Source organism: Chiloscyllium plagiosum, unplaced genomic scaffold (assembly GCF_037043375.1).
Source record: "Chiloscyllium plagiosum isolate Xiang-an unplaced genomic scaffold, Cpla_swu_hap1 HiC_scaffold_37, whole genome shotgun sequence".
In the NCBI taxonomy this organism is placed as follows: domain Eukaryota; kingdom Metazoa; phylum Chordata; class Chondrichthyes; order Orectolobiformes; family Hemiscylliidae; genus Chiloscyllium; species Chiloscyllium plagiosum.
This window is the reverse complement of record NW_028270175.1, coordinates 40,715,212-40,731,741: the sequence shown is the minus strand read 5'-3', so window position 1 is coordinate 40,731,741 and position 16,530 is coordinate 40,715,212. Positions and strand designations below refer to the sequence as shown.

The 16,530-nt window shown below is 39.2% G+C and overlaps 1 protein-coding gene across 14 annotated transcripts in view; it reads right to left on the bottom strand.

Moving 5' to 3' along the window:
* The window catches only part of hspg2 (heparan sulfate proteoglycan 2), a 530,612-nt gene that overhangs the window by 228,910 nt on the left and 285,172 nt on the right, over positions 1-16,530 (bottom strand). For all 14 annotated transcript variants that reach the window (XM_087980629.1, XM_087980631.1, XM_087980637.1 and 11 more), the window contains one exon: positions 1,501-1,550. In XM_087980629.1, the coding sequence (XP_087836755.1) occupies positions 1,501-1,550 (50 nt within the window). The remainder of the gene's footprint in view (positions 1-1,500; positions 1,551-16,530) is intronic.

Sequence of the window (16,530 nt, the reverse complement as noted above, 5' to 3'; positions counted from 1 at the left end):
CTCTGGGTCATTTAGGGTTTAAGTACCACAAAGAACCAAGCACATTAAGTTTGGGCTTTGGAGAGTACTGAGGGAACACTGCACTATGGGAGATGCTAACTTTCATCAATATCAATAAAATCTATTATCTATTAATTTATCTCATTCCAGTTTCTGGGTCTTTGTTGATATCCAATTGGTTACTGATGGCGAACTAGTATTTCATTGACTGTAAAGTGATTCGAGACATCCTGTTGGTTGTGAAAAGGTCTTTATATAAATGCAGGTTCTGGACTATGTCAGTGTTCATTTTTCACATGAACCTCTGCCAACTCTGTACCAATATCACCCTCCTGACGATCCCTCATATGAGTCAAGCACCCCATTAAATGCATTGAGCTCTATACTTCAACCATTTCATGAGACAGCAAGTTCCATATTCTCATCATTATCAAATAAAAAATTTCACATTCTGATCTGCTCATCACTTCTTCATATTGTCCATGTTTTGAATTCATTAACAAATAGAAACTTTTTCCAGTCACACTGCCAAACCTGAACAGACTCTGAAAAGACTTCATTAGTTTTCCTCTTACAGTAGTATTGTATTTTTTCTGAAGAATTCACAATATTTTCTAATAGTTCCACATGAGCTATTTTTAGTGTTTATCCATGTCTTTCTCCACCATCACGCCATTTAATTCATTAGAACGTAAGAAATTAAAATGGCTTCTTTCATCAATCCCACCAAAACAAACCATTGAACACATTATTATATTGAATGTAAATTATTTATCCACCCATTTTATTTTTTCCAAGTAGGGTTGGACATTCTTTTACACTAATGATACCAGCAAGGTGGCATCATCTTCAAATTGCAACACTATACTTCCTACAGTTCTTGACAATGGATATTTTCTTCAATGGGGAATAATAGTTGTCCTAGCATTGTGACCTGTGGGACAGCGCTTCCCACTTTCTCAGTCCAAGAGACTTCCCTCAGTTCCTTCCCCTCTCCTCCATTTCAAGTCATCTTCCAAATCCAATCTGCTACCTGGCCCCTAATTCGGTGTGTTCTGATCTTTGGTCCAGGTCACTTACGTGGCACTTTATCAGTTAACACTGGAATAATTTTATGTGAATAATTTCTCAATATTAGTAATCCAAAGACCGGGTCCAGCGTTCCAGAGACTGGAGTTCAAATCCCACCACGTCAGTTGGGGAATTAAATTTAATCTTCAAGTAATTAAGAAGGCAAATAGAAAAAGGGCCTTTATTGCAAGAGATTTGGAGTACAAATGTATAGGACAATGGTGAGACAGCACGTGGAGTATACTGTGTACAAGGGGAGAGAAGTCTTGCTACAACTGTACAGGACAATGGGGAGACCATAGCTGGAGCACCAATGGATCCAATCTATCTGGGTCCAGTGTGTTATGCTCAAGTTTCATTTCATTCCATCAAGTACAGAATGTGGAATTAAAACGTTAGCAATAATTGCCATTAAATTCAGATACTCACTCGAGCAACGTTGTCCATATACTGGATTTCCAGTGTAGCCTGGTGCACATCTGCAACAAGAATTGTAAAAGAAATGAGAACTTGTTCTTAACACACTACTCAAAATCATTTACATACAAATCTTTCTTAGATCACTGACAAACTTTAAATTTAGGCTAGAACTCAATGCTAACCACAGTTTGATTAACATCTCATTTCCAGGCAAAGTGGACCAAGGTGTGACCCAGTCTCCATTTATCAGTAAAATATTGATACTTCAATGAAATGGCAACAGCATCTCAAAAGGTTCCACCTTTTCTCAACTCTGTAAAAGACTGCACCCAGAGAAAGGTGTTGAGATGTAGTGGTAGTGTCCCTGCCTCTGGGTCAAAAGGTTTGGGTTCAAGCACCACCTTAGGATGTGATGGCCATGATGGTGTGTCATAACCCATCCAAAACAGGATGATTTAAATGAAACAAATTTACAAACTAAGGCTGTGGTAAAAGCAGATTTTAAACACAAAGGAAAGATGGTCTGCCTTTATATACGTTTCCTTCTTGCCTGAAGGCCTTGATGGTTAACAGCAGATTTGTCAGGGTGATTGGTTTCTCGGTGTACGGGTACAAATATTGTTTCCTAAAACGTGTTTGCAGTGATGCTGCAGTAAGCACAGTTTAAGAAGTAAAGCATTTATCTCAGTTCCAGGGAGCAAGTAATGCAGATAAAAGGCTGTGACTGTGAAGCTTTTAATTCTGTGGACAGTCTGGGGAAGCTGGGGTTGTTCTCTCGACAGCTGACATTATGGACAGATTTAGGAGACATTCAAAATAATGAAAGCCTGATACTGAAATAACTGAACAGAGGCCAGTATCCTGTCACCCTGTATTTACATGTGGACAGTCCTTGACACTGATACAGCTTCCTCAGAGGCAACTCAGAGTGTACTGGATGTCTGATACTCCTGCTCTTATCTGTCAGCCAGGGATCCCTGATTGGAACAGATTAACAGACCCATTTAGGGAACTCACATTCTATGAGGTCTACCTGGCTGAACTCATTATAATCACTACAGATAATTTCACTGTATTTATTCTGTTCCCATTACCAGGAGGGTCGGTGAACAGAGGACCCAGATAATTGGCAAAAGAACACGGGGAAGGGATTTTTTAAATGCAATATATTACTGTGATCTGGAGGAATATGGTGCTTGGAAGCAGATGCAACAGTAACTTTGAAAAGGGAAATGGATGTATATTTGAAAGGAGAATAAAACCGCAGGGCTTTGGGAATAATTGGATACGTGTTCCAAAGAGCTGGCACAGTGGGAAGAACAGCCTCTTCCAGTGTTGTGTGGTTTGATGTAATCTAATAGACATGTGCTTTACCAAGGAGTTCCATGTTAAAGTTACTGAGTTCCTGTTGAGCTTACCTTTGTTGTGCAATAATTGTTCAAGTGCAGCATTTAGACTCTACTTGCTGACGTACTTTTTGGTATACCATGGATCAATTACAGAAACCACCATTATCCACGACTGGTGAAAGATCATCAAAATAAAATTAACTTTTGAACAGTGCTTGCCAGATAGCAAGCCAGGGGGAAAATTCCAACACTGCTGTACAAACTAATTGACTCCAGTTACTACCTTCCCATACTCCCAAAAAAAATACTCGATATTGTTAAACATTTAACAATCTTACTGGTTTTGCATAGCAACAAGGAGTCAGAAAAAGATCATCTAGCTCAAAGATATTACATGTGAACAATTGATGTAGAAATAAATATACACACAAATGCGTGCACATACACACACAAGAGCTAAAGGAAACTGAAGCATCCGCAAACCTGCACCAACACTAACTAAAGTCAACAATGACAAAAGACAGCAAATCAGACAGCTATTCATCACAAGAAGTTGCAGAACAGAATTAACTGGCAGATCAGAATTCCTGCCAACAGAGGTCAAGAATAGATAAGATCGCTGTACTGACTATCAGCCTTTCTTAAAGGCCTCTATCTTCAATTTTTTTATTGTGCACAATTTGGATAACTGTCACCTGAATATAACTAAAAACATCTCACACAAAACCAAAAAGAACACTGTCACTCAGCAGAAAGAGGAAATTCTCCCTTAGGCTCTCATAGGCCTGGGTAGCCAGGATCTCCTCACGTAATCAGCTGTGATGCTAGTGCCACCATTTAAGCACAGTCTTCCATCTACAAATGCCTGAAGAATAATGTGATGAACACGTCACTCTCGGACGTCCCTTTGAAAGTCTCCTACAGAGCGGTGTCATGTCAGAAGAATCACCTATCCTGTTATACAATCTATCTAGACAATTGTATAGTATCACCATATTATACAATCTATCACTAGAATGTACCTTTTATTTCTAATTGATTTTTAATATAGTACAACTTAATCCTGCTCTGTCATTAAAGCATAAGCATGCCAGATCAACAAAAGCTCTGTAACGTCTCATTCACAAACATACCAGAAATTCACAAAACCCCTAGATTTCAAAGGCTGGTAAAGTGCTAATGGTTCAAACTAGAGTTTTACATTCTATCTCTAGGATCTAGTCTTTGTTGTACGGGGAGAACAAAATTTGAACCAGTTCTTGAACGAGTTCCTGCTGAAGTGATACAAAATTCTATATTGAATAACCTCTTATTTTAAGCAAAACATTTAATTTGGGATTCTCTCTGCAATTTCACAAGCGTTGCAATTTCACATGTGTTGCACTATCCTTGATTTTTGCTTCATGTTGTCTGAACAAGTTCCTCTGAAAATCTTGGGTCATTTACTACTCATGCACTATTGAAAGCCAAATTGTTGTTACATGTCTGGTTTCATTTGAAGTAACCCACCTTGCCTCAGACATTTTGTTAGGAAGCTAAATCTCAAGCTCGTTGTAATGCAGAGAATACTGGATTCCTGTAATGCCCCTCCATATCTTGATCAGAGACTTGGAAAGTCATATGGCTGCAAGGTGGCCTGACAGGATGGGCTGCTGAATCAGGAAAATGGAAGTCTACAAACAGGCTCTTTCAGTATCACTGGCTTTCAACTGAAACTGAACTTCTCAAAATCTGTGACTATCACATCAAAGTAACCAACAGACTTTATTACATCCGTTAGTAACATAAAACCAGCTTCCTCATGATTAAAAACAGCTTAGGATTTGTGCAAACATGAAGCCTCAATCAGCAGCCTGAAGGACTTAACACCGCCACCACCAAGCACAAGACTGCTGATAATCCACTCATGTTTCAGAGAGAGCTCAATGGTAGCACTCTGACCAAAACATCCAGAACACTGCAAGTTCAAATCCCACACTCATCAGAGTCATACAGCAATGGTCACACTCTGACCAAAACATCTAGAACAGTGCGAGTAAAAATCACACACTCGTAAAGAGTCATACAGCATGGAAACAGACCCTTCAGTCCAACCAGTCCATGTCAATCATAATCCCAAACTAAACTAGTCCCACCTGCCTGCGCTTGGCCCATAGCCCTCCAAATACTTCTTATTCATGTACTTAACCAAATATCTTTAAATGTTGTAACTGTACCCCTATCCACCACTTCCTCTGGAAGTTCATTCCACACACGAACCACTGTCCATGTTAAAAAAAGTTGCCCGTCATGTCTTTTTTAAAACCTCTCTCGTCTCACCTTAAAAATATGCCTCCATTCTTGAAATCCCCCACCGTTGGGAAAAGGCACCTGCCATTCACCAATCTATATTCCTCATGATTTTATAAACCTCTGTAAGGTCAGCCTTCAACCTCTTTGAAAATGTTTCAATCTAGACAGCCTCTCCTTGTAACTCAAACCCTCCATTTCTGGCAACATCCTGGTAAATCTTTTCTGAACTCTCTCTAGCTTAAAAAAAATCCTCCCTTTAACAGGGAGACCAGAACTGAACACAGTACTCCAGAAGAGGCCTCACCAATATCCTGAGCAACCACAACATGGCATCCCAGCTTCTATACTCAGATTTGAGCAATGAAAACAGGTGTGCTAAATGTCTTCTTAACCACCATCATCTAGTCTAGCACTTCAGCGGAGTAGTCAGAGATGATATTTTCAATAAGACGGTGAACTAAGGCCTTGTTCACATGAGCTCAAAAGCATTCTTTGACAAGCAGCAGGGGAATTCTCCAGTTATTCTGGTTAATATCATCCAATCTGATGAACAAGTCACTTCCTGCTGTCTATGGCAAGGCACCTATTATGACCAACCAGTCACTCACAGTATTTGCCTAATTAATAGTGCCTGTATTTCAGAAACAATTCTTTGGTTGTGATGCACTCTGGGCAGTGAATGTACACATTTCTCCATTAAATTGGATGTATTTTTTGTTTTTTTTTGCCCACCTCTTCCACCAAATTATTCAAACACCTTCATTCATGACACTGGAATCACACAAAAAAAAGTATCAAGTTTTGCAAAGCCATGACTACAACAGGGACCATGGTTGTAAAGACACTATGATCGCCATAATCACACTTCGAAAGTATAGTAATACTCTGGGTTCCAGTATAACCAACCCCAGAACAAGGCTAGTCTGAAAACTTCCAGAGTCATCTCATTATGCTTAACTTGAGTTGACTAGAAGAACCCTGGTAAAACATTGAATTGGCTTACTGCTACTATCTATAAGGCACCTACAATACTAGGAGGTTGGAAAATTGTGGCAGTAGTTCTAATGCATGGAATATACAAACACTAAATTGGTGAATGCTCGTTCTCTAAATTAACCTGATTACCATGAATAATTCACAATATGTTGAAAGAACAATAGTCCAATATTTGCACAACAGAGCAAATATTGCAGCCAGTTCAGGATGGTAACAATCAAAAGGAAGACAAGACAAAGACACACTGGAGGAAAGGGCAAGCAATGTGCAAGTTCTCATAGCTTTTGCTGAACGACGGTGATTTTTTACTGGAAGATACAAAGGCACACAGAGACAGTGAAAGCTTTGTCCACATTTAAAGCCACCAGCACCCAAAGGTAATGGGAATAGCTTGGAATCCAATGAACCCTGCACAGCACTTCTTCCCAAAAAGATTGTGGAGACAGAATCACAAGCACCACCAGTTGGCCTAGGTCTCATGCGAATCTTACCTTGGATGTGGCTGGCCTACCGCAGCCATTTCTGCATAGCCAATCAGAACAATTCTTGCACCAAACAAAAGGCCAGAACCTATAAACACTTTATTACATCAATGGTGTTAAACTCCCAAAACATGAGGACTGCGGAAAACCATCAGAAGTACACTTAACAAAACAGTAATACTTTAAAAAATTATGTCTATCTCCTACAAAGAGAAGGGAGATCATTTCCAGGGCACTTATGATTTTACTAGGTACTGTTGGTGACCAGACATTCATTTTATCGATGATCAGAATCAACTAACTGATGAATAATTAGAATAGCTGATAGTTTCATATAGAGGGAAATAATGAATGGAGACTAGTGAGAACATCCAAGTTTACTGTACCCTGAAAACATTAAAGCTTTGACTGTCGAAAAGGTGATCAAAAGATCAGTGCACCCTGAAGGTACAGGGAAGTATAACAATCATATGATGCATTAATTTTGAGATTTTGAGGAGTTCAAGAAGGATGCTTACCACTACCTTCTCAAGAGCAACTAGGAATGGGCAATAAATGCTGGTTCATCCAGTGAAACCCACATCCCATGAGTGAAAGAGTTAACGGCTATGGACAGGAATTTCAATGTTTAAGTGCATCCTGAGAGTTTGAACAAAAGCCTATGTAAAATTCCCATCACAACGTCAGATACAAAATGGGCAAAAACTCAAAATCACATGTAGCACTTTGAAAGTTGGAGTCTACTGCTGTAAGTGGGACAAATCAGGATATATGTGTGCTGCTCCTGAGGGCAGGACAAGCCACATTGATGATAAACAGGCTATTCTCAGTCTACCAACTCATGGATACAGCAGTTTAAAAGCTCTTGTATGAGGGAAGCTGCCATGGCAGTGGAATTAGTCATGGATAACTTCAGTAATATCCATGCCTTAATGTTTAGCGTTCGCCATTACTGTTCCCTTGGTAGATTTACTAGTACATATTCAGACGGTGATCTGAATTGAAGACAATAAAGCATAACTCGTCTATCCTCCGAAAAAAACGTCATGCATGTTCTTAGAATTAATTCCAATACTGAAAACACTCAAACTATCTGGGTTTAGGCAGCGTTTACAGCTGTAGACACACAATTACAAGGCTTGCTTTGTGCAAGTGTAATATCATACTGACTCAATGCAAGAATTTTCATATCAACCTCACAGTGTAACTTTATAGAACTGAATACCACTTAATCATACAGGAGGATACAGGATGTTAAAGGCTAGAAGTAAAAAAAATCACAGTAACACAATAAAGTGTTCACTTATTTTGTACCTCAGGTAGTTGTAGGAACCCAGAACTGTGATAGTGCACTGTGTTTATGTAACAATGCAGACCCTGGCAAATTGGCCACAGCTCTCAGAGTGACAACTATGCTTCAACATTATAGGTGGTTTTGATGCATCACATTTCAAATGGTAAACATTACATTTGAGTTGTCTCTGTGGTAGGTGCAGCTTACAATGTACACTGCCAAACTCTGATTAGCTGGCAGTTCTTCACTCTAGGGGATTTTCCAATTCTGGGGACAGTCAGTTGCTGGCCACTAAGTGTTCGAGAGGCATTCATGCAATGGGCCTACCTGAAAGGAAGTGATGCAGAGCTCCCAATAGCCCTCAAACTAGTAGGCATAACCTTATCATCTGTGTTAAATACAGCCCAGCATCTAAATAATCTGCACCAGAACATGTGGTTCAAGGCAGCATGCTTGGGAGAATCAAGTGACTATGGGCTTTACAGTTTTCAAAGCTCTTCATTGATGAGATTTTCCTTTCCTTCATGACTGGGTCTATTGTACACCAACTTGTTAAGATTGCTGTGATTAGTGATCAACTCCAATATCACGGGATCCTGAGACTACCAGAGTTGAAGAACTAACTGGCTGGGACTTGCTTTGTTTTTTTAATATCGAACAATTCCTATACATAACTAAAAGGAGAATGCAGATACCAAACATCCAGATCTAAAAGCTCAGTAACCTAAGCTTTATTTTGCTGGCTTCAATGCTGTGGGCGTCAAGATTTACAAATGGCTGTTTATAGCCCAATTGAAAATTTTAGATCATACCAGAAATGCAAGACAGATTAAAAATTAATGGAGCTTTAATTTAACCTTCATATGTCTCCTAAAAGCACCATGATATACATCCATGTAGCCCACAAAAATGAAAAAAAAACATTTGTACATCTGACAGAGACCTGCATTCCACCAAACTTCATTCCCAGGGTATTGCCATTCTAGATAGGAACATAGAATAAATACAGGGCTAATTCTGTGACACATCATCCAGCCAAGCAAAGTTCAGTTCTGGAAGTGCTTGTATCTTGAACAACAGAAAATGATAGCTCAACTGACAACATACTGTAACTGTGAATGAAAGATCAAAGTTAGAATGATGATGTTTAGCTGTAGAGAAAGAAAATCCTGAACAAAGCAGGTTGGGAAAATGCTGATTTATATCATTACAAATCTTTATTATCAAAGGAAAGAAACACCAAATTGTTTTTTCTTCAAAACATCAATGTAAACAATATAGAAATAATTACTTAAATGGCAATTATGAGCTCAACATGATTTAAAAATACAAGCTTTTTTAAGCTCTGTAATCATTTTCCAGAAAGTACAATAGCTGAAAAGGAAGTGAAATGTGTACAACCAGAAACAGAATAGAAACAGGACATTTCCTGTCCGGTAATACCAGGGTAGTTATTCTTTGTTGCTTCGCCAGCTTAGTGGAGGAATACAATTGCTTGGAAACTTTAATAACCTCTCAATCTCCACAGCAAACAGTCAATGGTGATTTGGACATGTTAATAGCGAACATATGTAGAGCCAACTATGCTCCGAAAAATGACACCATTTTAAATTGGTGTCAGAACAAGATGTTTTAGTCCAATATTTCAAGTTAGTTGCTTGTTTGCAACTTATTTTGACTCCATCCTTCAACAAAAGGTCATAACTAGTACTGAGAAATCAACAATTGCTAATTTTGTTTCCATTCATTGAATTCTGCCTTTCATTTGTCTAGTTAATGTGTGCAAATACACTAACTTTAAGCAAGCTGTTCTGAAATGGTTTTCACTCTCCAAGGAAGTTTAACAGGATTGATTTCTCTTTGCTAATTTCCCTTGCTTCCACATTTTAATGTTCCACTTGGGATAGAAACTCTGTCAAAATACCTACAATAGCAGTGAGCATTGTACTTCCTGCTGCACAGACGAAAGTCAATGATTAAATAAAGGAATATTTCAAGTCAGAATAATTCATCGATAAAAACTGTGGTCAGATGCTCTTCCCCAACTTCCTGCACAAAAATGGCCTCACACTCAAAAATTAAAGGCAAACTAAAGCAGTGAAGACCTTAAGTAGTTCTGGATTTGATCAAGAATCAAGAGAGAGCTCTGTACATTGACAACTTAAGTTACAACAAATAAAGCTACATTTCAAGGGCAGTGGGACGTGTGCCGATTGATGAGGGAATTTCTTGATTTGAGATGTTGCCAATTTTTGAGTAACAATGTGCAACATTTCATTTTAAAAAGGGCATTTTCATCCATTATCAATTTGCCATCATGTCTTCATCCTGTTCTTCCTGTGACCATGGACATGCTTAATCTGTGTCAAAGCAAAGTACAAGTCTCGCTAGACCATACTTCACATTATGGATCTGCATTACACTGCTCAACTGATTGTTCCTGTAATGTTTGTTAGACAAGTGAGGCTCACATTTTTATTAATTATTGACCATTTTGACAAAAGGGCTCTATATATATATATATATATAAATGTCTTCATCTATTAGTCTAGTTCGTTGCAGAGTGAGCTTAATTAACCACGCTTCTCTTGTAGGCAGGATGTTAGCACACAAAATCTACTATTAACTCAGAGAAATTTATCATGGCATATGTTCAAAGCAGCTCATTAGATAGGACTAGGGAAAGACATTTGGTTTACAGGAAATTTACCAGGAGTCCTCCACCAACCTAGTCAATTCCTGCTAAATCAACAAATAGGAACTTTGCCCACCTTTGGAATCTCCTGTGATCAGGGTTGGGAACTCACTCGGTCCCCGCTGATTTGCTCCCAAGATCTGGAACAAGTGTCCACGTTGATCAACATTTGATCAATTGATAAATTATTGGATCAAATGATTGGAGCTTTTGAATGGTTTTATAGTGGGGTCTTGCAGTGCAGTGATAATGTCCCCACCTATAATCAAGAATTCCAGGTTCAAGTCCTATTTTCTTTTCCTCTCCTCTTTGTAATTGCAGATGGGTGGCACGGTGGCTCAGTGGTTAGCACTGCTGCCTCACAGTGCCAGGGACCAGGGTTTGATTCCGGCCTCGGGTGACTGTCTGTGTGGAGTTCACTCATTCTCCCCGTGTCTGCGTGGGTTTCCTCCGGGTGCTCCGGTTTCCACCCACAATCCAAAGAAGTGCAAGTTAGGTGAATTGGCCATTCTAAATTGCCCATAGTGCTAGTTGCATTGGTCAGGGATAAATGTATGGTTGGGGAATGGGTCTGGGTGGGTTATTCTTCAGACAGTCGGTGTGGACTTGTTGGGCCAAAGGGCTTGTTTCCATACTGTAAGAAATCTAATCATCAAAAATTTAATCTACTCCAGGGGTATTGAATAACATTTCTGAAAAGGTTGATTAGAAAGTACCTTCATCAAATGGTTTTGCCACGATTTCTGTAAATCCTCGGTTACTGATTCAAAAGAATTGAGGGGCTCCCCAAGGTCATTAGAGGTTGGTGCATTCAGCCTTTCGAGTCTGTTCCACCATACAATGAAATCACGGCTCATCTGATACTCCCCAATTCCACTTTCCTGCTTTCTCCCTTTATTCCCCGATTTTTTAAAATCTGTCTATCTCAGGCTTGAATATACTTTTCGACCAGCCCCGAGAACCCTCAGCAGTAAAGATTCACTTCGCTCAGAAGAAATTCTTTCTCATTTCTGTCTAACAAGTAGGGCACCTTATTCTGAATTCATGACTTCAGGTCCTAGACCAAGTCACCAGAACAGGTTCTATAACGCTGAAGAATGCAATGTGCTCTGTCAAATTCTGCTGCATCATTTTTAATAGTAATTCCCTGTTCCCCTTCTAACCAGGAGGCAAGGATAAGCTTCTTAAAGCAATTGTAAGCTTGAAGTTTCTTTGGCTGGAGGATTGACTGTGATCGCTTTTGCCTGGTCCTCTGTTGAACCATTCTAAACTGACAGCCTTGAGTAAAGTGACCACCTCTAGAACAAATGTGAACCACTGCAGATACTGCAAATCTAAAATAAAAACAGAAAGTACTGGAGAAACTTAGTGGACTTGGCAGTGTGTGTAGAGAGAAACACAGTTAAACCTTCTGAGCCCAATATGCTTCTGCTTTCGAGTTCAAGTTTTTGATAACACAAAGGTTATTGTGAAAATTGTGAAGAATGACCTTTTTACTAACCTGAGTGACCTACTGAAAGGCTTCCATCTAACTCTACTCCTATTTCTAGGTTGAATTCCTTGCAACTAATATTTTGGAAAAATTAAATATGACTTAAACATGACATTCTTTTTAGAAGAATGAGGGGGGAGCCTTATAGAAACATAAAATTATGGCAAGGATGAATAAGATAGAAGCAGGAAGATTGTTTCCACTGGTGGGTGAAACTAGAACTAGGTGGCATTGCCTCAAAATAGGGGGGAGCAGATTTAGGACTGAGCTGAGGAGGAACTTTGTCTCCCAAAGGGTTGTGAATCTGTGGAATTCCCTGCTCGATGAAGCAGTTGAGGCTATCTTGTTGAACAATAAAGAAAGTCAGGGTTATGGTGAGCAGGTGGGTAAGTGGAGCTGAGTCCACGAAAAGATCAGGCATGGTTTTGCTCAATGATGGAGCAGGCTTGACGGGTCAGGTGGCCTATTCCTGCTCCTATTTCCTATGTTCTTATGAAAACACCTTGAAACCAAGTGCGGCTCTGAATACCTTTTCTCTCAGAATGCTGCCTTCTGCAGCTCAAAGAATTCATTCAAAAAGAAGGATCCATCGCGAGTACAACATGGGAAAACTGAACTTATTATGAAGAAGTCAAAGCGTATTTGAAACCTTCATTCTGTTTTTCTTTTCGCTGATGCTGCCAGACCTGCTGAGTTTCTCCAGTGCCTTCTGTTTTTATTACTACTTCTGGAAGTAGGTTGCGGCCTATAAGCTATGGAAGCAATGATCGCATGAGGATCTTAAAAGCAGGATCGCCACCACTTCGGAGGAATAAAAACAACACAATACAGGACTTCATTCAATTGAAAGTAAAAGGGTCAGATTGAGGATATGGGGCATCAAAACTTGCTAAACGTAAATAAAACTCCACAGAGGTTTTGTAAGCACCAAGAGTGAGTCATATTTTCTTTCCTTTGCCAATTTTAGCAGAGAGTTGGACTCAAAGGGATGCAGGTGGGCTTCATCCCAGCATCTTAAAGTATGTGGCTGCTAAGATAGTATGTGAATTTAATGCAAAAACAGAAATTGCTGGAGAAACTCAGCAGGTCTGGCAGCATCTGCGAAGAGAAAGCAGAGTCAACATTCCCAGTCCAGTGATTCTACTTCAGAACTGCACGTTAGTTTTCAGATTTCCAACAACTGCAGTTCGGTGTTTTTGGTTTATGTGAATTTTGTATGTGCTTTTATAGGTAATTCTTTAGATTTTAGAAATCAAATTGGAAAATAGTAAATATTTTCTATTCAAGAAAGAAAGGGCATCAAAGCAGGAAGTGACAGACTAGTTAAGAAAGCTCGACAAGTGCAGTGCTACTGGCATCAGTGCTGAGGTCTCAAAGATTTACAATCTTCATTAACAACATGGACGAAGGGAACCAATTTATAGTTGCTCAATTTACTGATGATACCTAGGTAGGTAGGAAAGTAATTTGTGAAGGTGACACCAAAAAGTGCATACTTAGCTGAAGTAAGGGGGCAATTCCATGGTAGATGGACTACAATGTGAGGAAATATAAACTTGTGCACTTTGGCAAGAAGAACAGAAAGAGGCCTTATTGTTTAAATTGAAAGTCATTGAGATATAGGGACATTTGGATGTGAAGGTGCATGAATCAAAAAACAGTTAGCATGTAGGTACAAAAGGTAATCAGAAAGGTAAACAAAATATTGACATTTCTTGTAAGGGGAATGAAATACAAAAATGGAATATTTTACTATAGTTGCACAGAGCATTGGTGAGACCAGATAATAAGTACAATTTTGATCTCCAGATTTAGGAAAAGGACTTAATTGCATTTTAAACAATTCAGGGAAGACTCATTTGACTGGTTTCTGGAATGATGAGGCAAGATTGGACTTTATAGCTTGATCTGTATTCATTGGGGTTTAAAAGAATGAAAGGCGACCTTACTGAAATATACACAACAATGAGGGGAATTTGTAGGGTGGTGCTGAGAGAATGTTTCCTTTTCTGGGATAAACTAGAACTAGGGGATACAGTTTAGTAATGAGGTGGTGTCCCCTTTAAGGTGGAGATGAGGAGCAATACCTTTTCATGGAGGGTTGTATGTCTTTGGAATTCTCTTCCCCAGGGATCAGTGGAGGCTAGGCCATTGAACAGTTTTAACACAGACAGGTGGATCAATTCTAACAAAGGGATTTGAAGGGTATTAGTGTGAGCAGGCATTGGACTCGAAGCCACAATAAAATAAGCCATGGTCTTATGCAGTGACACAGCAGGCTCAAATGCTGAATGGCCTATTGTTAGTTTTGATTAGTATGCTTAGGTGTAAATATAACATGCTAGTCTCTACTTTATTCTGGTCAGTTTTTCACCCCCTAAGGTCAGAAATGGAGGGAAATATACTCTTACTTAACCCAACAATGTAAACCTGTTTAAAATGACATAAACAATGCTTCCCTCATAAAAAAGGTTAAGTCACTATAGAAATTATAGGGCTATTCTCCCATCAGGGAGCGCAATAGTGGTTTGACCGGAGGGTAACCACACCTCAGACAAGGAAGAGGTTGAGAAGAAGAATCCTTTACGGGAACCTCAGCTGGTGTGGGAATTGAACCCACGCTGTTGGTATCACTCTGCATTGCAGACCAACTGCATATCCAACTGAACTAACCTACAACCTACTCTTCTCATAGATAATTGACAGACAAGAAATAAACAGTTGTAAAAGCTCAGAGGATTGTCTTCTGTAAAACACACTGTAATGGAAGGTCTCAAACCAGATATATTTACGTTATTACCCTCTCCACAGATACTGCTAGACAGACTGACTATTTTGAGCATTTTCTGTTTCCATTTCAGATTTGCAGGATGTGCTGTATTTTGCTTTTTGTGTTCTATCAAATGGGTGATGGGAAGAGCATCCGACTGATGTGTTATCACAGGATTAAGTAGCAGTGCACCTGAAAAGATTTGTATTATCCATCTTTCTCTCTCTTTGGATGAATATAGAGTTATACAGCATAGAAACAGACACAGAGAGAATATGGGAAAAAAATTGCTTCTTCGGGGTGATAATTTCAGAAAAATCATCAATACACCTGGTTAATCATCTGCATTCAATGCTGCATACAAGATTTTATTTCAAACATAACACACAGCAATACGTAATATTACTGGGTTTCATTTACTTTCCGACAATGCAAATGTTTGTCAAAATGGCACTGATAATGTATGGAAATGATTGATATTAAGTGAAATAAATTTAGACAGCTCTTAAGTCCAAGCTTATCCAGAATTAGAATAGTTAACAGATTTGAATTTCAGATCTTTTCTCACCTTGGAGATTCTGTACATGCACACATTGTAAGTTTGATCACATAAATGCCACTATTTGACTCCTGTATTAAATTGGTCCGAGGGACATGGAGAATGCAATGCAACAAGACCAACACTCAAATGAAATGAATGATCTATAATCCTGCAGCAGGTTAATCACAAGAAATCTATTGAAAACAACCCAGATTCATGTAAAGTTAAAATCTGATGCCCATATTTTGGGGGCAGAGTGAGTCAATATTTGAACCAAAAATAGACTTATCTGTTGAATTCAATAAATTATTAGTGTCAACAGTACAGACTATTGCAACAGAACAAATGAAAGGAAACCAAGTGTATCACTTGTATCGAGGTAGTTACTTGCACCTCATTGCTGTTTGAAATGAGCTACATTTACTTTCACAAACTACGTTGCATAATACCTTCAAAACTTCTGATAAACTTTTGTACACTGTTTTATACAGTAAGTGCAAAAGAATCTTGATCACCTCTAAGTGAATTTCCATCTTACATTTAAACAAATTGGATTCTCATGCACAAAACCAGCTACTAGATGGAAATATCTTCATGCTGTTTACATTAAGCTGAACTCTGGAAGCCAGCAGAGTAGCTCATCAATCTGGAATAATTTTTATTGGGATGGCTAGGCGACCCAGAGTAATGTAGAGTGGCAGGTCCTTGTTTTTACGATGTGAGTTGGAAGAGTGTCGTCGCTCTCCTCGCAGTACTTGTAGGATGTCGAGAGCAGTTGCCTTCTTAGTCTTTCTCTTTCTACCCTCTGCTAGTTTCTTTTTGGGGGGGTCACCTTCATCACATTTTTGAGTCCGTGACCCGCCCATGGCTTGACTTTCAGATCTTTTCTGTGCTGACGCAGTTGCTGGGAATGGTGTGCTAAGTGTCAGCCGAGTCTCCGTCTTTTCAGAAATCTTCCTAGCAGACACCAACTTTGGCATTGCTCTGACTTTGCCCACGGGTTTAGGCTGTGCTGTCACTGCAGACCACGTGGCAGCCACTGGTTTAAACAATGTTTTTTCTCTCCAATGGATGGATGCATTAGTACTACCCGCTGATGATGGGCTTTTGATTTTATGCTTTTGAGAC